Raw genomic sequence first — 22,320 nt, forward strand, 5'->3', positions numbered from 1 at the left:
TATGAAGAAGATGAGCAAGTTACTCAAACCACTGTCATGCTGTCACCAGATCTGAAAGAGGCTGATGCAGATGCATTATCAGACACATCTGAGGTGATGTTTGGCCCCAGCATGCTTCCCCCAACAGACACAGCACTGATTACTCCATACACAGCATCTACAGAGGTCCGTTTCCAGAGCAGGTTTACTGAAAACTCGTATGTTAACCCTGAAATGAGGGAAACTCTGAGTTTTCTGTTTCACATAGGAAGGTAAGTCAAACCAGAGAAAGAGGGGTAACTCAAGCCTGTTTCACAGACAGAGGTAAGTTAAACTCTGGGTCAGTTACCGCAGTAACTGACTCTATGAACCTAACCTGGTCGGGACCAGGTTTTACTCAAGGAACCTCGAGTTTCTCTGTGTCTCCGCCCTCTTTCAACCACACACCGTATTTCATTTCCTCATTCATTCATTCAGTCGGCAGACGAGTTTTGGCATAGTTCTGCTGTCTGTTATTAAAAAAAAAATCATTAAAAATATCAGTCAGTGGGAAGTCCATTAGGCACAGTAGGTGGTGACTTTTTTCGTTAACATGGCATGTTAACGTCTTTTGATCATGATCCCGTGGATGAAGGTGCAGCGATACTGCGCAGAGAATTAAATATTCGTCAGGAGATAGTTATCAGACCACGATGTTCTTGCTTTTCCAGACAGTTATCGGTGTTGGGCCACCACCCGTTCTTCGTGCATCTGCCTTCTTTTGTTAGCTGAGTAAAAGTCTGTGTTAGTTTAAATATAGGCTTAATTATTTAACATAACATGATATAGATGAGGACACTTTTTTTTTTCATTTTTAAATTTTATTTCATTCGTTAACAAAAAACAAAACATTATATGAACACAATATAACCAATTTTACAATGAAAGGGAGCCACTTAATATTTACTTTACAATGTAAAACATGATCAAAATGAGGTAGCTACCTCCATGAGATCATGCCGAGGTCTTACCCACTAATAGCAAATTTCCTTTGGATTGGATATGGCCCAGATGAACAGCAAAGATGTGGTCCATTTACGGAAGTGAATGACGGCCCACATCTGGCCCAAGTATATGAAAGCTGTGTTGAACCATAACATAGCCAGACCTCTACAACAGCTGTACCAACTGCAAAGGAGTTCATATGGCTTATAGCTGGGCCTCATAGGGCATGCCTGTATGGCTGAGTTCTGGTAAAGCCTAATGGCTCTTATGTGGCCCACATGTGGCTGACAGACCAAAATCCAGATTTTACCCAGAAGCTAAACTAATTTACACCAAACCTTTTACCTGGCCTACTTTTGGAGTGAATGATGGGCCACATCTGGCCCTAGGGTACAGTAGCCTTAACTGAACCATAACAATACCAGATTTCTACCAGGAGTAAACTAAATATAAATAATTATGTGGCTTATAGCTGGGCTAGGTACGGAATACATGTGTGGCTCAGTTCTGTTGAATCACTGTGGCCCATGTATGGTTGACAGAGGTGAAATCTGGCGCCAAATAATAATAATAATTTTAGTGCAATATGAGCAGTGGTTAAGTTGCCCTGTATATGGATCACTTTAACCATCCATACATGAAAAAGAAACACACAAGTTTTCCTTCGAAGTTATATTTCAAAATCAAATGCAGTTCAGTGTGTAAAAATATAACAGTACAAAAATAAGCTGTCAATCAAATGCAATTCTGAAACAGTTCATACTACTTAGTGTAAAAATACAACAGTATGCAAATATGCAACCAATCAAATGCTGTTCAGTGTGTGTGTGCAGAATACTTCGTTGTAAAAATATGTGAACAGTACAAAAACATAAGAACAGTACAAAAGAAGCATGCAGTTCATGCTCAGTGTAAGAATATCACAGTACAAAAATATGCAACCATTCAAATGCTGTTCGGTGTGTGTGTGTGTGTGTGTTTGCAAAATACTTCTGTGTAAAAACATGTGAACAGTACGAAAACATGTGAACAGTATGTCATGTAACTGTAAGAAATGAAGAGTTTAAATTTGGCTCAACTGTCAGCTTCAGCTCTTTTCTTTTCATCAGCATTTTTTTGTCGTTGTTTTCTTCCACCATCCCTGTCACCAGCCAAATGAAGCCATTTAACCATCATGACTTCAACATCTTTATCTGAGACTAAGGCAGTCACTGGGTTTCGTCTAACAGCATCTTCAGAACACAAAACATTAGAAAGAGTTAGTGTAGCTATTGATATTATGTAATGCACTGCAAATTTTCAAAACCTTTTTTTATATTTCATAAATTGTATGCATGACTTTCAGTTGAATCAGTCAATCACTTGTCAGATGCATAGAGGGGGAGAAGACAGGAAAAGGAGAATAGATGGAAAAGAAAGCCATAAAAAAGGAGGAGATAATGAAGTCACATACAGGATGAGAACAAGAAGAAATACAGTATACAGACAGAAATATAAAGCTTTTAAATTCATATTTCTTACCAATGATGATGGTCTTCAAAGCCAGCCGCTGGAGAGAGATTTTGTCATTGACACCCCTCCAGTTCATCTGTCTTGCAACTTGGGTTGAAATTGTTGACTTCATGACTCTCCAAACGATGTCCTTCAAATTGAGACCCCCGATCAATCCCAGGTAGGAAATCTAAACATATATGTATAAATTAATAAGTATGTTTTGATAAAATGAGAAAATCACACTGTCACTGATGGAGAAAGACAGACAAGATGGATGATGACATATAGAGGGATTTACTTTTCTCTTAAAGGAAAATGCAGTACACAGCAGAAAAAAAAAAACCCCAAAAAAACCAACTATCAGTTTACAAATTTTGTATGCAACAAGAACATTTAAACAGTCAGATGGTTGTTGCCAGTGCTCTGCAGTGCTGCATCGGTCATTAAACTGTTACTGAAACCACATTTTTTTGAGAGTGAATGAATGTTCCATGTAGTGACTGCTGCACACACTGTCTAATATAATGTTTAAACTGTGTCATTAAATCAGTCTCAGTAAATATTCTGAACTCAAAACATACTGTACATTTTAATTCATATTTGCACAAAATCATGATAATCATATTTACCAGGTTAGACTTGAGGCCAGGGTCTGTGTGCAACTCTGCCTCCAGGCACTTGAGAGCCTCAATCGTTTCAACAGGGACTTTGCCTTTAGGAATGGTGCTCTCGTTGATTTCATTATTTGGATGGTGAAATGTCTGCAGAATTCCAAGAATCCTGTTTTGCTGGTCAAGGATCATTTCTTGTTTTGCCAACAATTCTTTTAGTAGTCCAGCTGCAAGAAACACATAAAATAACAGTGTAAGTAACTAGTAACTCAATCTACTAAAACACAGTTTCTGAAATTACAACTGAGAAACTCAAGCACATAAAACATGGCATGACATTAGGAGAAACACTTACAAGAAACAAGGCATGGCTGAGACAACACTAGGAATACACTGACGTGAAACGTGACCTGGATGTGAACAAAGACAGCACATGGACAAACACTTAATAACAGAATGGGGCAACAGCAAGGATCAAGAAGAGGAAAACTAAACAAAAACGGCGTGCATGGCACAGGTCATGACACATTGATTTCGTGGCACTTTCATAAAGACAAGGGACTGTATCTAAAGTATAGATCATGTTCCAACACTGGATTCCACATTTCCCATGATGCAGCCCACCAGCATCTTTAATGAGACCTTCTCTGCCTGGTGAATACCCACCTCTTTAAACCTTCACACTTCCTGTTGTTGGAAATGCATGAGAAGAACCACCAGTAGACACAGTATACACTTCTGGTTTGAACTGGTATTTGCATTGAAGCATCTTGGTCAAAGATGAGAGAACAGTAGTACGAGTCAAACACAGAGCCAGGTTTAGGTTTGTTTTCAAAGCTGAAATGGCATCTTCATGGAACGTGTTTGTCACTGAGCACAGACAAACCTCGACACAGTGTAAATGCTCCATACAAATGTTGTTTTAGACAGAAAAGCGTTGATCAAGTCTGGCAATGATCATCTCAATGAGGTTTGGTAATTATTTAAGAGTGGGGCAATTTCATTATTCACAACAGCAGCTGCAACCAGGCTGCCTTCATGTGGAGGGTCAACATGTTACATCTGTATGGAAAGCTCAAGCATTCATTTGAACAACTACTGGCTAATATGACGTTACTCCAGAGACTCCAGAACAGAGAACAATTATCATGTCCATTATGATCTTGTCATTTCTGAAAAAAGATGAACGTTTCTAAAAAGTAACTGAACATAACGATACGATAACGATGATCCTGATTCGTTTAAAAGTGAGGTTGTGGATTGTTTTTTGAACAGCAACAATTGTTTCATGTTCTTCCTCTCAGTTGTGGCAGAAGCAGATGTGAAAGAGGAGGAAGCTGAACTTGTGCCCTCAGGTCAGTGTCTGCTTGCCTGATTTCTGCTCTGTCTTCTCTTTAAGCTTTTTAAGGTCAGTGAACTGTTGGGACATTTTGGGATGGAAGGCCACACACTCATATTTTCACTCCCACTTTGTTTCAGAAGAAGATGATGTGCAAGAAGAGACAGCTGAACTTTTATTTCCAGGTCAGAGTCTGTCAACAAGAAATAGAAGAGCTGGGGACAATAATGAAGGTTCATCCTCATTGATCATTTCTTCTCTCATAAGCGTCTCCTGAACACCAAACATTTTTACAGCCTCATATTTTGTCTCTGTTGCTGCAGATGACAGAGCAGATGTTGTACCGGTGGATATACTGAAGGCCACAGCTCCACGTAAGCTCATTCAGGGAACAACTCAACAGTAATAAGATTTAACACTTCAGGATCCTGGTTTGGGGGTTTCAAAGATAATGTCATCCTAGAAATGAGGTTTATGTATTTTTCAAACAATTATCTTTAGAGATTTACCTGAAAGTTCATCCAGTTTCTAAATAAAGGTTCAATATTCAATGTTTTTTTTTTTTTTTTTTTTTTCCAGAGAGATCAGCTTCAAATTGTCCTCAAGGATGGCATCCATACCAGGACAACTGTTATCTGCTGGTCAACCTCACATATTCCTGGAGTAATGCAGAGGTAAAACACACATACACTGTATATGTCAAGAGATGAGAAGAAATGTTTGAGGGTTTATCCCCCTCTTTACACTGTACTTCCTTGGGTCGTCAGCTGCCAAGTGAAGCTGTTTGGATGATGGTTGTAGATAAAATCAAAAGACAGGCAGATGAGAGATTCCTTCCACTTTAGCTACATTTGTACAGCAGGTTTCTTGTTGTAATGGGATGAATTTTAAAGGGTCTATTCACCCACATTACAACAGTCTATTTTACACTGTCCTCTGATAGGACTCTGTTGTCTATCAGTGCAGATAGTTTGGTTTTATTCGCTCAGGTTTGGAGATATCTGCTTCTGTTCATATCTTTGCTTGTGTGTCCTCTCTCGCTCTCTCTCTCTGTCCAGTTTCTCTGTGAGAGTTTGGGTTCGAGCCTGGCGTCGGCCCACAACTTATGGGAAGACAATTTCCTGAAACAGCTGGCCTGGAGGGCTGGTTTCTTAACAGCCTGGATAGGTGGATACAGATTCCAGGTCAGAGATTAGATTCACATACAAAAAGACAAATTCCCACAGTGTTGTAACAAGCTCTTACTGTAAATCGACTATCTCCCCTGCAGGGCTACTGGAGGTGGGATGATGGCACACCGTTTGACTACAACAACTGGTACTCCCACAGCAGCAGTAGCAGCTATGACTGTCTCCACTTGAACAGCCAAGGTGAGACCACACACTGAGGTGATGGATGTGAATGAAGCTCCAGGTTAACTTTGAATTCTGTGGAAAATGTGAGGTAGAGATGCTGACATTTAGCCTTTGATAGCTGCTCTGAAAGGGCTGCACCTCAGCCGCATACAGCAGACGATATATGTGGGGCACAGGATGAATGATAGGAGGCTTCCTTCCATGAGGACTCAGCTGTTTTTCTTCTTTAAAACACTCACACAGGCAGGAAGATACCCTTCTTCGTCTTCTCTTACACCTGTATGAAACTGATCACATGGCCCTCCATGAGAATCGGTCACTAGCTCTGTACGTTGTTGATGTTTGTTCCGGTGCAGACTCTCGAGGCTGGACCAGTGAGCGCTGTCACTTTGGACATCCATTCATCTGCTCGTTCAAACTCATCCACTGCTAGTGTCTGAGCACAGAGGTGTTCATCACTGACTACCATGGTGCATGGATCAGCAGCTACTACGCTGCTGACTGTGAGGACCATTTGCTGCAATAGATATTATGTTTGCAATGACAAACTTTCTCACCTTAGCACATTGATAAGCTGCCTGTTTGTCCTTTGGTTCCTGTTGATAGCAAATGGAAAAATAAATATTTTTGTGAACAAGAATCAACATTTCTGATTTCTAAGGATCTCATTTACTTTCATAATTGAGTGTTGTGTTGTAGTGAGACATTATGCTGAGTATAGGAGATGATTTTCAGAGCACATGCATGATTTTAGGGTGCTGGCACAACAACATAAATATTGATTTCTTAACCTTGGCTGTATTAGATGGTAATTAACCACATTATGACCATTTTTATGTTTGTACTTCATTTTACAGCTGATCTGAGGTTAGTTAAAGTGTCATATCTCTTATTTATCAGCCACTGTCACTGAGCTTCACAATGGCTCCTCAGAAACCTGTGATGTCAGATGGGTCGTCCCAGACTAATGTGACTTTTACTTCAGTCCATATATTCTCTTCATTTATTTTCTGTGTCTCAGTGACTTGGAAAAGAGGCCCCAAAGGCCAGATGGAAGGAACAACACAGGACCAGAGGCCTATCCTGTGTGTGTGTTTGTGTGTAATGTGAAACAGTGTGATCACTGTGCGTTAGAACAAGCTATTGGTCAACAATTGGCCAGATTTTGAGATTAAGTTATTAATAGGCCAGTTAAGTTGTGGTCATTGGATGCACACCTCGCGGCTCCTTGCTAATTGGCCGAATATTGGGTAAATTTGTAAAGCTAGGAAATCAGTCGAAAGTTCTTTGTCTGGAGGAAGACTATTAAAACTGTATTTTGTGGAAAACATTTTGAGACTGCTGCCTGTGATGACCTGACCTTTGGTTTTTCCTGAGGTGCATCTCCTTAATGTAGCAACAATAATAATAATATTTTTTAACTTAAAGCCATCAGTGGGTTTATGCATCATTTGGTCTGTATTTAAGCACACCTCTAAAACTGTGTGGGTAGAGATGTTGAAGCACACTTGTGACTGAAGTTTCTTTATTGTTTTGTTGTTTGGGTTTCTCTAAGCTTAGAAAATAAATTCCAGGACGGAATTTGCTTGTGGACTTGTTAGCTAAGGCATTGTGTGGCCTTGTTAGCACAGTTACAGGATGAATAAATGGAAATAAGAGGAGGCCTGGATGGTCAACCTTTGAGGGGCTGCAAAAATCAGATTCCCCATGTATATGTAGATTTTTGTTATGTGTTTTAAAAATCAATAGTTATCAGACTTCATTATCATTTCTACTAGTCTACTATGTCAAAATGTAATAATACATTATTAAAATAACATATTATTCTGTTATTATTAACATTATAATAAAATAAATAACATTAAATAACATAGTAGAGCTATAATTCCACTGTGAAAACTTAAACTAACAAAAATCAAATTACTATAGTTTACTAAACTAACAAATCAAAATATCTCAACTCTACATTGAAAACTTTTTATTCAATCTTAATGAAGACACTGGAGGTTATTTCAACAGTTTATTTGCTGATCATCAAACACACACTGACTGTGTTCCCCACACATTAGATTTGGTTCACAACATTTTCTGATTTACAAAATAAAACATGCAAAAATGATCAATCACGGTTGTACCTCCTGTTCAAATACATGAGGAAGGCCATGCACTATTCAAAACCTTTAACCTCTGACATCACTTATTAAAACCATCACATGATCATTCTTCTACTAAATCTGATCCCTGATCAGCATATTCTCGTGCAGGACAGTGTAATCCTGGCATCGTTTTCAATCTTTTTTTTTTTTTTTTCACTACAGGACAGTCACATCACACAAATCTGCCCTTTCGTCATTCTCCTGCAGTGGGTTAACGAGTGCTATCTCCTCTGAGCCTCCCTGTTTGTCTCCACTGCTCTGTCCTTCCACAGCACTTTGGTCTCCCTCACTCTCACTACTTGTTTCCTCCTCGTCCTCGTTCCCACTTTGCTTCTTCTCCTCTTCCTCACGTCTGCTCAGCGCCACCTCTCTTATGTTGTCCCCCTCCATACTAGAGTTGTCTTGTGAATCATCGCTGTCTTCCTCCTTTTGTTCCCCTTTTTCTCCGTTCTTCACTCCATGACTACCTTGTTCTCCCCCGTTGTCTCTTCTTTGTCGTCCTTCTTCTTCCAGTCTTCCCTCTGCCTCCTCCTCATCGTCCTCCCCTCCTGTCATCCCCACTGGCCAGAGGTGAAGCCCCATCCTGTCCTCCAGGCTACCGATCGCGTCCCTCAACCTCTTCCTCACACCCAGTAGGAATCTGGAGACAGGGCTGTCTCGCACACACATGGCATGGAGGCATCCCACGAACAGCATCAACACCACAATGGCCAACAGAATCAAAAAACACATTAACTTGGAATCAGTGGATTTGGATGAGTGAGGGGTTGTGCCTTTGGTCGGTGCTGAGGAGGAAAATTGGTCAGGTTGTTTGCTTGTTCTGAAATCTAATGTTGATGGTGATGCAGGGGTAATGTCACTCTGTGTGGTGACCTTTTCCTCTGTTGTCATGGGAGACTGAGTCCTGTTTGTTGAAGAACCGGAGCTAACTTCTGGAGCAAGCGTTGTGGTGTGGCTGTGGTTTGTTTGATGATCAGCAGACGATGCAGGAATCAGGAGAGTTAACATGAATAAAGTCAGAAACAGGATGGCCATGGTCCTCATGGTGACTGTGGGTCAGAATAATACTAAAAACAAACAAACAAAAAAAAACAAAAAAAAAAACAGAAATACCAGTTAGAACAATGGCAGCATGTTATAAAGACACATATGACTATTATTATTACATAATAATATGACGTGCAGTTCTAAAAAGGGGGCATCCTACACAAGGAGGATGAGCAGCGAACAGCAGCAGAGACAATACTGATCAGATACAGACTAAATGATGATGTTGTCACTGACAGGTTCAAGATAGATAAACATTTTGCAATGAACCTGTAGATTATACAGAAACATACCCAACACATGGTCTTGCTGATATGTTGTGTTTTTTAGGTTTTATATGAACTAAAATCTGTAGGTGAACATTTAGAATACACACTCTTTACATACTTAGTGCTACATTTTTGTTTTCATGACTCGCATTTTGTTTTACATGTGATTACTGAACTCATGTCAGATGAGGATGCATAGAGGACTGTTATTCTAAACCTGGATCTAGTGAAATGTATGTTACCATTCTGTTGCACCCAAACTTTAAACCTGCTATGAACTGAACAGGTTTAGTCTGGAAGCTTAAATTAACTCTTGGTTTTGTTTGTTGTTAAGTTGAACCCAGATTCAAATAAACTCATTTGCTCAGACTTTTGACCTTCAATTTAAACTCTGTCCTCAAATTACCTTAAACAGAAAGCTTTATTTGAACAGAGTAAAATGTGCCACTTAATTCAAGGAACATGTGAGAAGTCTGTGATGATTTAGTTTTTAAGCCTCCACCGCTTTCGCACCAGACCTTCCCTGCCCACCCGTTTCCTCTTTCCGCCATCAACACTGCAGAATATGTACTGTTTCATTTCCATTCATCCCCTCTCCAGCTTTTTGTTTTACCTGCCTGGCCCTTGGTCTGCCTCTCCTTGACCACAGGCAAACATGCACTTGACCTGCTTGTCTCTGAGTCAGTCGTCTGGTTTAAACCTGGCCATCTCCTGTTTTTTTAACCATGTGTGTTCCACAGGAGTCTGCTTTTAGAAAACCGTAAACCATCCTTTGTCATCATCGCACCAGTGGACTGGAGCTGTACGTCCCCTTTAAAGCTCGCCCTGTTTTCAAAGGTGCCCTCACACACACGAAACCAAGCTCTTACTTTCCATTTTGAAATGCAGAACTGATGTCACATTCTTCTGTCTCACCCTTCATCGACTTGCACCAATTTATATTGCCAACCTCTTCACCTCTTCTGCTCTAAATCCGTTTTTCTGAGCCTTTTCAATCCACATTACTAGTCAAAAGTGATTTTTCCATGCTGGCCCAGATTACAGCAGTTTACCTCTACCCCCTGTCAGGTCTTCTGTCCCCTGCCTTTTTTTTCAGTCCCATCTATTTACTACTGCTATTAAGCTGAAGCACACATTTTTAAAATATAAATGGATAAACTGAGTTGAACAATCCCCAGTGACTTGAAAAACTACCTTTGCTCACTCCTGAATTTCTGACTGCAGAAATCTCTGCAGCAGGTTCATTCTTTTTGTTTCATTGTGTTTGTTCTATCTTTTTTTTTCTGTGTTTCTGCAGTTTTGGCCATCATTGTTGTCACTGTCAATGTCTGTTGCAGACACCTAAGTGATTTTGCACAGCCACATTTGGTTTTGGCACGTTCATGTACTTATGACAGCGTCAGTTGTAACGTGGCCACAAAATATACCAACTTCTGATAAGCTGGTAAGTGTCCAAAATCATAAATGGGGACAAATCAAGCATCATTCACAGTTTAATAGCCATTAGTCTCGTGTATATCACTATACTGTAACCAGAGCAACCATAAATTAGCTTCCCACAATAATACCGGCCGGCACACTGAGACTAAGCTAACCATGGGTTCAACTACAGTCGCACTCTGACAATGAACCATGACTGACAATATAACCACAACAGTCTACTCAGAGGTGCCTTGTTAATGACAAGAAAGCACTCAGCAGATGAAACATTACTCTGTATCATATCATGAATATCTCACCATTTGCACTTTAGTAACATTTTCCAGCTGTGACTGTAAGCCTAACCCTTACCCCTAACCCTGACAAAGCCAGGTATTTGAAGACAAAACATGATCTTTTCCTAACCTTAACCAAGTGGTTTATGTGTCTAAACCAATACTACTGAACATGATGTCCTCTTTTTTTTATCCTCACCATTTTGAAACCTGGGTGGGGATCAGTAGCACTGCTCTGCAATGGTTTAGGTCCGACCTAAAAGACAAGCATTACTGGTGCCAGGTCAACTGCAACAGTCAGGATGCCTTTGCCTCTTCTCTCTTTCCTTGTGTCTCTCTGTGTTTTTTCAATTTTTTCAGTCTAATAGCTAGACTAATGGTACAGTCTCATACCATCACTGGTAATTTGGAAGATGTTAAGGTCGGGTGGTGGGCATAAAGCGCAGGTGGAAAAATAAAGTTCACTTTTTAAATGAGTCACTCTCTCAGATTGACTGCGATGCCACAGAGAACAGTACAGTAACAGCATGTGTACCAAAACGACATGTAAATGCCAGAAACTCCCACTGTCCTCTACAGGACGGAGCTTGTGACACTCAAATTTCAGTTGTAATAGCATAACATGTATACATGCAGGCCAGCCCCGTCTAAATGACAAAGAACACTTAAGCACAAAAGGGAACAGATGGAGGATGCAAAGTAAGACACACAGGAAACAGTTAAAAACACACACACACACACACACTTTCACAGAGGGCGTAAGGATGTGGTTGATTCTGTATGCCTCATCCCTCACACAGGAAATCAAGTTTTGCAGCTACCTGCAGCTTGTCTGCATTTCCAAGCAACTGCCAGTAAGCAGGAGGTTCTCATACTGTCATCACTGTGCCACTGTGATTCACCCATTACTGTTATAAAATCTCTGACATGTTTTAAATATGATTCCAAACCTAATCATTCCTCCCCCACTCTTCAACACCTCTCGGGGAGGGCGATAAAAGCAATAATCAGCACAACAACTCCGGACTCACTGCACACTCACCCTACACACCATGGACACACGCACTTTATCACACACACATCTATATGCTGGACTTTATCACACACACATCTGTATGTATGACACTATATCTGTGGACAAACTGACTGTTGCACACTGTCATTTTGCACAACTGCACTACTGTGCCCATATTTAACTGTCTATCTATCTAATATCAGAGTCATTGTAGTTTAATTCCTATCCAGGCATCTCGGTAGACAGAGTGTATCTTACCTTACCTATACCTAGAAATGTATACCTATATGTATATAGCTATACTTTTTAAATCTCACTGACCCACAAGTGATTTTGTTTTTTTGAAATTCTACAGAAAAACCCAAAGTTTGTAAAAATACCAAATATGGAAGTAATAAATGTAAGGGTAAGCATTGAGAGTTTACAAATATAAATAAAAGCTAAATGCATAGCTGCATTAGTTATAATGTTGTTGCTTTGATCTGCTTAAAGAAACAGTCAAACCAAATGAGTCTGGCTTCAGCAAAAACTGGTATGAAAATGAATAAAACTACTCCCCCGTCTCAGAACTCATTAACTCAAACTGATAAAGTTATTACTTTTATTAGTACTGCTACTCATACTGCCGCCACGGTCATAGCAATAGAAGATATTAACAATTTGTACACGATATTTTGTATTCAAGGCTTTGTTTGAAAGCAGTTTTCCAGTGGAACTGCACACAAATACAGTCTGATAACTATAATGTAACACTTCTCTCACCTCTCTGTCGAAGGCAACAGAACACAGTTACAGAATCAAATCTAACGCAGTAAAAAAGTGAAAAATCATATACAACACACATACACACACACGCACACACACACACACACACACACACACACACACACACACACACACACACACACACACACACACACACACACCAGGTGGTTACAGTCACATGTAGTAATCCTGATAGGGGACCGAAGCAATTTCTGTACAATTCTTGGCTGAGCAAGTGATTTTATAATGACTCAAGCTGCTGATTGTGTCATATTTAATTTTATGTATTTCATTTGACTAAGATTTTAAGACATTTTATGGCCTGAATTAGATTTTTGTTTTCATTTATTTTCTACTAGTAACATTTTACAAAACTGGAAAAGATCATCAAACTGCTTTTGAACCCCATTCCATCCATACTCTTTTTTCATACCTCATTCATGGCCTATACACTTATACAGCAAAAAAGCATCCAGAGATTTTCATTCAAAATGACACGTGGTTCAGTCAATCATAAGCTGTGAGAGGAAGTACATAAGATATTTTTGAACAAAGAGAGAACTTGAATGAGGGGAGGATTGCAGGGTTGACCAGATAGCATACTTAATCAATAGGGATAATGGAAAGCAAATACAACAGTGGATAAACTCTGGTTTCAAGAAACAGCAGGTATAAGAAAAGAGTAAAAATGAGCAGGAAATATCAGCATCATCAGCAAAGATGTGTTTCAGTTTGTGTGAACACGTGGAACTAAACAAATTTAAGTGAAAAATGAAACTGTTTACTTACTCGCTGAGCGAATGATGCAGTCAAACTATGAGATGAAGAGAATGAAGACAGACAGAATAAAGTGAGTGAGAGTGAAGGAGGTGAAGCTATAGATGAAGATGTGAGGAGAGTGATAGACATGTAAAAGACAGGGGGCGGAGAGAGGGTGGGGAAACAACGGCTGTAAAAAAAAGTGAGATGAGTGATTAGGTCTCAGTGTGAGAAAACAACAAATCGTACTCATTTATTCATCAATCATCTCCATCCATTTCTTCTCTGAACGCGAGCACGATCAAGACTGTGAAGTGATAACAAGAAGCACATCTTTAAATAAATCAGAATTTAATTTACAAAATCTCCAGCCTCCCTCGCCCCTCTTAGAACAAGTGATTCTCAATAATGGATGGATGAGTTCAGACCTTTTAATGTCAGAGTACCACAGACACTATGCTATGGGCTCCATTGGATGAGGAAGCCTTGACGATAAACACATCTGACCCTGAAACCGCAGACCCCAAAATGTTGGAGGGATGTTACTCTGACAGAAATTACTCTCTCATAGCAGATGTTACACTTCCTGTGCACTCTGTTGAGAGACTTTACCAGAGTGTGTGTGTGAGAGCATGTGTGCACAGGGCATAGCTGTATACGCTACAAGGAATGTCGTCAAAAAAGGGGCTTTTGGCTTTCGTGGAGCCACTACCCCAGCAACAGTGAAGGGACCCACACAGTGACTCGCTCAGAGGGCCATAAATGTGCTCACAGAGACAGCCAATGCTCCCCCACACTCCCTGTCTTTCCAGCAGGTACACAGAGCCGATGCTAGCTGCTCATGGCTGTCAGCTCTGACTGCCAGCTCTATGTCACTGTCCATGCCCATGGTTTGTTTGTCTCCTCACTCCTGATTTTGATTAAATTCACTTGAAGGGACGGGAGGAACCTTGCCGGTGACGGTGTGTGACGGTGGACATCTTCTTTAACGAGACTGCTGACGCCTGCAATGAGAGTGATGATGTCACCACTCCAGGTTTGATCACTCCAATTAATACACACCAGTGTAAAAATCTGGTAAGGCCTAAAACGAGCACAAGATCAACTGTAATTACAAAAAAAAAGAATGACAAAGATAAACTAATGTGATAAAATATAAAAGGGTGGAGATGGGTGGAGACCATCTTGTGGGTTAAATAATTAATAATTCTCTGATGGCTAGCACTGTAAGGAGCTTCAGCCACTTTGCTTTCATTAAGTGTTGCTGCTCCTATAATATGCATCATTAATGAACGTAAACAGCCTCAAGGTGGTGCTGCTTAACAAAATCAATCCACAGCAACAGGAAAGATATAGAGTTATACGACCAGAGACATGCACTCAGCACCAACAGCATACCATCATCAGCACCACACCATCTGCTTCTGCCACTACACACCGAGAGAGGATACTGGTTTTACATGACATGCAGCCTCAGCTCAGCAGAGAACATCTCGCTACCCAAAGTTTTTCTTAGTTGTGATCATTTGTGATAATAGAGTCCACTTTTTGAACCATTTGAGCTGTTTCATCAACAAACTGTTTGGCAATAGTCCAATAAATCTGTCCCTCATCTAATCTGATTAGTTTGACTGGCACTAAGTTCAGTCTTTGAACCTGTGTGTTAACATACCAAAAAAGAAAGTAGACCTGTAGCAGCCACCAGCACCGTGGTTTGCTTTGTTTTTCCATGTGCAACATCTGTCTTTATTCAGTCTACTGCACACTGCCTGTTTGTTTGATTTAGGGAGAGAGTTTTTACTGTAACTGCGTATTAAGTTCAGTCAAAAGCGTGCATAAATGTGAAATTTGTTTTGTCGCAGGCTTATGTAGCAACAACCTGTATATGTGACCAACACGTTGTCTTCTCATGTCATCCAGTGGAGCAGACACAGTTTCAATTGTGTAAATTATGTTGTCCATCCATCCATTATCTATACACCGCTGAATCCTTTGCAGGGTCACGGGGGGGGGGGCTGGAGCCTATCCCAGCCGTCTCTCGGGCGAAGGCAGGGGACACCCTGGGCAGGTCGCCAGCCTACCACAGGGCTACATATACAGACAAACAACCACACGCTCATTCACACCTATGGACAATTTAGAGTTATCAATTAACCTAAGCTGATTTGGACTGTGGGAGGAAGCCGAACCCATGCTGCACAGGGAGAACATGCAAACTCCACACAGAAAGACCCCAGGCAGGATCGAACCGGGGATCTTCTAGCTGTGAGGCGACGCTGCTAACCACCGAGCCACCGTGCAGCTAAATTATGTTGTATTTCTTCTTAACCCTCTGCAGCACACGGCTGATCTTTCTTCGTCTAACATGTTAACAGAGCTGGATTTTGTCCATGTAGTGCAAATTATATGTTGAAGTCAACAATGCGGTCTTCCTCTTGCTCTGGATAATCCACAGACCACATTTGGATAATTTAACTGAAAACAATCATGGATGTGTGCAGACTTTTTTGACTGGGGTGGCCCAAGAGGGGCCCTCACTTGCATGGGTGGCATGAAGTACATGCACACACACAAAAATACTGTCTACACAAGTCTACACATCAGATTGGTTGGTATATGAGATGACTAAAATCAGAACACTGCATTGACCCTTTGATCATAACCTCATGACAACTGATGATTAACCCTCAAATATCTGCTTTTGTACAAATACTTTGCAACACATGTAATCATACCTACAATGCAGCAATATTTGAAGCTGATATATCTATATTTTTAAATAATGTATCAAATGACAATGTGAAAGTGGTTGCTTGACGTGATGAACCTACAGGGAATTACCGTTATTATATATTATTAAATGATACAATATGTAATTTTATAATAATTTTCAGCTCATTGTTTAGCTGTCTAGCCCACAACGTTACTCTTTTTGGTTCACTCACTGCTCTCTCAAACCTCATTAACACATAGATCCCAGTAAACTACTGGAATAACTTTTCAGGCACCTCTACTGATTTTCACTATCACTATACTATATGTATTTAATTTTCAACAAGCTTGGCGAGACAGCAGAGTCTTGTAAACGCCTCATTCACTCCACATGAAAGCTTCCCCTGTCAGACTGATGTAACCCTCTCCGTGCTTGGCCCTGCACTTTCATATGCAACATAGCCATACTGGCACGTTCCCTGCCTAGTAGGTCATGAGGCAGGAAACTGGCAGATTTTCCTGAATATCGAAGGCTGGTCCCATTCACAAATGACACATCAGGGATAGACTGTATGTGAAAGGCAGCTGTTTTCAGTGAAAAAGCCCTTTGAACTCACTGCACACTGCCTGCTCAGCACCAAACAGCAGAGACACAGTTAGAGACTAGCTTAGTGGAACATTACATTTTTATATGTTTAAGGCTCTTTTGCCTTCTCTTTCTCCCCATACACAATGAGAATAAAAACCTCCTTAATATGTTACAGTAAATGGTGAATGGGTTGGGGAACAGCATCCTATTTTCCAGAAGGAAGTCTCAGTTATTCCTTATCTCATAACTGTTTCCTTGACTGAGTCAGCCTCATTACACCCATCAGCTACAGCTAACTGTCTTACTTGTATGTAGGCTTATTTGACAAAAAAAAAGAAAAAGAAAAAGAAAACATGAAGCTACGAAATAGCTTGTAGAGAATATCTGACCGTCATCAAAGTCACTACTTTTGCCTACATTGTTTTCATGGTTCTCCTTGTCTCAACAGAATGTGTATTTGCAGTAACATAAAATGGCCTGTTGTGATTGGTCCAGACTTCACACATTATTGTAACCCAATAAATGTTTTCCTTTTTTTGTCTTTAATTTGGATTTAAATGTTGAATTTAATAGTTAAAAATAAAACTTCAGAAAATATTTGTTGTCCCAGTCATTTAGGATGGCCCACCAAAAACGCTGCAAAGGCTGATACATACGTTAACAAACAGAGAAAAGACAAAGCAAATCCTCTTTCCCGTCACAAATATTTGTGTAGTACACATATAGCCAGTAAGACGTGGGAAAACACTATCATTTAAACTATTTTGTCAATTGACTGCTGGATAGTAGGTATGATTCAGCCTGGCGACACAATTGATGTATACACTATTCATGAGAAGTGTGCTGGGAAATTCCACCACCCATAGTTATTGACCCATATATGTTTGACTGATGTTTTAAGTGAGGGGAAAACAATTTGTCTTCCTGTAACACAACTCCACACAGTGGCAAAGTCCACAGTTTTATTGTTAACATAAGGGAGATGACAGCGTGGTTCAGCGTGTATATAATGAGCAGAGAAACTTCTGTCTCCACTGCACAGCTGACCTGCCTGAAGAACACGTTTACTGACTGCTGCTTCTCTCTGTAAGTCATGATGCTTTCAGGGGCTGTTTTTCGTGTCCATGTCTTTTTCTTACACTTTGTCTCTTTCTTTTCTTCTCCCTACGCAGCACTTCCACTGATATTTGCAGACCTGTGAGCACTTATCTCCTGACGTTCATCAGCTCTCATCATGGCTACTCTACCGATCCTCTCTGTTATCCTCTGTGCTGCTCTGTCTGTTGGGGCTGCAACAGGTGAGACAAAATACTTATACATTCAAATACTTTGCACTGCTTCAATAACACATTTAAGTTTAAATTTACTGTGAAATGTAGATGGTATATTGAAACCACATTGTTGAATGAAGTCAGTTTTATCTCATTAAAGTCTTGCTTTTGTCATGGAAAAAAAGAGTCAACATGGATCTGATCACAGTTGTTGTTCAGGTCAGAGCAGGAAATAGAATCTGTGCGACATGGTCTTTGTTCCTCAACTCAGCAGTGGCTGTTTAGTCCTGCTGCAGTGCAACAGGAAGACAAACCCTCACCAAAATCAGGCTACTGGCACAGTTTTTAAAACTTGTTGATGAGTCAGGTTGCGGACTACTATGTGTCATCTTTTATTTTCCACAAACATCTTCCCTTCACTACAGCTATTGTTGTTGTAACATGAAGCATCTTGCGTCATCACATAAGGTGCTTCTCATTTTCTTCACAAAGCATTGCTGAAATTTCCCGTGAAGGAAACACCTTTGTTCTGAACCAAATTAATTATCTTAAATAAGAACTATGTCGGAACAAACCAATGTGCGACTCCTCATCAGCTGAAAACATGCAGGTGTCACCTGATGCCACCATATTTATGGATACTTACAAGCTGCACAGTGCACTGAAAGGAAAATAACAAACTAGACCTTTTAAATGTTTTACTTTCTATTTTTCTGTCCAGCTATGTCTTAAAATAATCAGAAATGACTGATATCTCACATGAATAACACATAAATCAGTTAACCTCAGGCCTCTGTTGATGGGTTTTACAGAGGTGGATTCTAACAGTACTGTTGTTGCTGCCAGAGCACCTGCTCTGCTCCAAGGTAAGAAACCACACCTTCACAGTAACACAGGAAGTTTCTCCTGTTGCTGCATAGAAACAGATGAGAAAATGACTCAAGCAAATTCATGCATGTCCTGAGATACTGAAAGAATTCCCTAAAAAATTTTGTGATGAAAATAAATTTTTTTTTTTGCACTTTTTAGTTTTACTGTTGTTTTTTTTCTCATTGCTCTAGCTCGTTTTGATTTTTGCCTTGATGGTTGGCTTAGTTTCCGTGGTGACTGCTACTTCTTAGCCAACTTTGCTGATACCTGGAGAAATGCTGAGGTAATAACATTCATGATGAAAGAAAAGAAAAAGTTAGGAGCTCATTCGTTACTTGAATACAGTACAGTGTATCCTTGTTTTGACAAAACAAATCATGCTGTCCTCTTTTCTCATCCTACAGACATTCTGTTCTCACTATGATGCCAATCTTGCCTCGGTCCACAACATCTGGCAGTATAATTTCCTCCAGCGTATGGCCAAGACTGGTGGTCACACTTTTACCTGGATTGGAGGTTTCTACTTCCAGGTTTGTTTAACCATTATCCAACACTTACCTATCACTACAACTTAAATGTAAATAAAAAATTCCATATTATTTTTATCATCAAAATAACAAATGTGATTACTATTTATCCTAACCTTACAATAAAAATAGTCGGCCAGTTGACGGTTCTATGCAATGTGGCTGGATGTTTGCCTGTAGGTGGTAATGTCCTGCAGGCTTCTCCACACTGCCACAGGGTTGTTGGCTGAAAACCCATTTTTCAGCTTTTCAGTGGAGCTTCTCTTTGGTATTCTGATCCACTTTTTCAAACCTGTGTTTGGCCTGGTTCAACTGGAGTCTGTCCCCACTGCTGTAGGCCTCCTCTTTGGCCTTCTTGGTTATACAGTACGTGCAGATGTCCTCACAAAAGCTGATATAAGATGTCACAGTGTCAGTCAGTTCATCCAGGTAGCAGCCATTCTTGACTAAAGGCTTTGCAAATTTAAGTTCCTGCCTTTAAGTCAGTAGAAGATGAAGCAGACCGAGTCCCAAAGCTGCACAGGGGGACAGAGTGATATACGTCCTTGCAATTCCTAGCAGTTTTAACACTTAATGACACTTAATGTGCCATGTTTATATGAGATGGCTGAGGTTTGCTCTGTTAAAGTAATAATAAGCCCCTGCTCATAGTCTGGATGTGTGTGGTAATGCCTAATAATGGATGAATAAACAAACAGTCCATAGCACACCCAGAATGATGCAATGCTATGATCAGAGGAACATCAATGACATCAATATAACAACCAGAAGTATCTATGGCCCAAATACAGAAGACCCAGCATTCTTTCATGACTTAATACTGTTCATGATGTTACACTGTTCTGATTAGTTGTGATCGTAAGTGGCATCTTACCGAAAAATCGAAAAAACAAAACAGACCAAAAAGTACATAATGGATTTTGGTCTTGGTAATAGCTGAAGGCTACAAAGCCCAAAAACTCATTTTCATGAACTGACTATTGCTTGCCTAGCGAAAAAAACTCAAAGACAATAAGGAGACATCACTCAAAGAAACAACAGGGAACATCGCCAATGATCCACAAGCTTTAAACATTGTCTTTGGACAAGACTACTGTGACTTGGACAACAATGAAAAAACTCAGCAGAATTAGAAAATGATGTAGATGGCATCGCTTTGCTCACTAACAGAAGACCGAGCAGACATCTTAGACGCTCCATTAACATCCACACAATATGAAAGGGCACTGAAAAAATGTCCAACAATATAACCCCTGGACTTCATGGAGAATGTATAGAATTTCTGTGTAATTTGATCTTATTTTTAATGACTGTTGGCATTATGTTTTGTTTCTACAAAAGTGGAGCACTCAATGTGGAGACTGCATGTCTATTGAGTCAGAAATGTTGAAATTCTACACATAGGTGCCTTAAACTGAAAGCGTACATGTAGAGACACAAACAGAACTGTGAATGAAGGGGACTGTAATGGTGTTTTCCTCCAGGATGACTGGAGATGGATAGATGGCTCAGTGTTTGGCTATCACAACTGGGAAACAGCAGCATCCATTGACCAGTACCAGTGCCTACAGCTAAACTCTCAAGGTAAGATAAGAAAACCCACATACAGTCATTTCCTGGTCATGGTTAGAAAAAACATTTGAATATACAGTACAGAGACAGAACCATCAAGACCATCAGGCCTATTTATACCAATAAACTTGATGTCATTTTGTTGCCATGAAGTTGCTCATGATAATGATGGTGATGATGTTTTTTGTAGGATCCAAGGGCTGGTCCAATCATGGTTGCAGCATGCACTTCCCATTCATCTGTCAGGCGAGGCCAAACTGCTAGTCATCCTGGACCAAGCAACAATAGTGTGGAATGTAAGGCAGTTGTACAGGTGTGACTGGTGTATATCTTAATTGCTAATTTATCTATCTAAAGAGTGTAGTAGACTGGATCTATTGTTAAAAAACTGACCTGTTGTCCTTCTTTCTGGGAAAAATACAGGCTTGAACACATTGCATGTGTTACCCAGATGCATTTGTGAGTGATTTACTTGAAAGTCCTAACAAATAGTAACTAATAATGGTTCATACCCTGGTTAAGGAGCCACATTTTCAGTGCATTTTTGCACTGAAAATGCCCGTCAAGCTCAGTCAAATTGAACTGTCAAACAACAGTACCCAAAGACATCATCACTCAGGTGTCTGCCAGAACTTACATAATAAATTAATCAGCAACCTTGTTACTGTTATTTTTTTTCCATCTTTATTTCCATTCCACTCATTTTCCTGTTTTTCATTCTGTGGCTTTTGTATGTGAAGCACTTGATGCATGTAATTTCTTTATTGTAAAACATTTTGAGCTGCATTTCTTGTTGGAAAGGTGCTATACAAATAAAGTTTATATTATCAATACTATTGTTGTACTTACACTGTACGAACACCAAACAAATACTTTCCTAAAATGCAATATGTTATGGCGATAGATTTATCTTTATATTGAAAATAAACACAAAAAGCATAATCCACAAATATTCTGTTATCCACACACAAACACCAAAAATCGCACAGACACGCTAGCAGTAGGGTCTTTGCTGACACTGACAAAGAGGAGATATCGAGGAAAGAGGGGAGTCACATTCGTAAACACTTCATTGATCAAATACTGGCTGTATTTGCCACCTTGCATCCTGAGACCCACCAATTTCAAGTCCTGAAAACATGTGTATCAATTAGTTTAAAAAACGGAATATAAAAAAAATGCTAACTTACATACATTACCGGTAATGCGTTACATTTTTGGCTTCTCAGTGTCATCCTAACCAACAGGCCTTCTTTTTGACCCATTCACACCCAGCATCCATTGTACTGGA

At 40.0% G+C, this 22,320-nt stretch overlaps 3 protein-coding genes across 3 annotated transcripts; 1 reads left to right on the forward strand and 2 right to left on the reverse strand.

The window, feature by feature from the left end:
- Window positions 1-906: 906 nt before the first annotated feature.
- Window positions 907-7,580, reverse strand: LOC121604163. Its single transcript, XM_041933602.1, has 5 exons — window positions 6,320-7,580; window positions 3,424-3,478; window positions 3,087-3,295; window positions 2,485-2,644; window positions 907-2,195 (listed from the first exon to the last, which is right to left on the reverse strand). Exons 1-5 carry the CDS (start codon window positions 6,407-6,409, stop codon window positions 2,038-2,040), a joined length of 672 nt encoding a protein of 223 aa, XP_041789536.1. The 5' UTR covers window positions 6,410-7,580; the 3' UTR covers window positions 907-2,037.
- A 178-nt stretch (window positions 7,581-7,758) lies between these two features.
- On the reverse strand, window positions 7,759-13,637 carry LOC121604131 (histone-lysine N-methyltransferase SETD1B-like). The gene is made up of 2 exons (XM_041933551.1): window positions 13,519-13,637; window positions 7,759-8,985 (listed from the first exon to the last, which is right to left on the reverse strand). Exon 2 carries the CDS (start codon window positions 8,960-8,962, stop codon window positions 8,075-8,077), a length of 888 nt encoding a protein of 295 aa, XP_041789485.1. The 5' UTR covers window positions 8,963-8,985; window positions 13,519-13,637; the 3' UTR covers window positions 7,759-8,074.
- A 4,386-nt stretch (window positions 13,638-18,023) lies between these two features.
- On the forward strand, window positions 18,024-21,293 carry LOC121604705 (ladderlectin-like). Its single transcript, XM_041934280.1, has 5 exons — window positions 18,024-18,087; window positions 19,122-19,213; window positions 19,335-19,460; window positions 20,942-21,041; window positions 21,220-21,293. The coding sequence occupies exons 1-5, from the start codon at window positions 18,024-18,026 to the stop codon at window positions 21,291-21,293; spliced, it is 456 nt and encodes a 151-aa protein (XP_041790214.1).
- The last annotated feature ends 1,027 nt before the right edge of the window (window positions 21,294-22,320 follow it).

The sequence above is a fragment of the Chelmon rostratus genome, chromosome 3 (assembly GCF_017976325.1).
Source record: "Chelmon rostratus isolate fCheRos1 chromosome 3, fCheRos1.pri, whole genome shotgun sequence".
Taxonomy (NCBI): domain Eukaryota; kingdom Metazoa; phylum Chordata; class Actinopteri; order Chaetodontiformes; family Chaetodontidae; genus Chelmon; species Chelmon rostratus.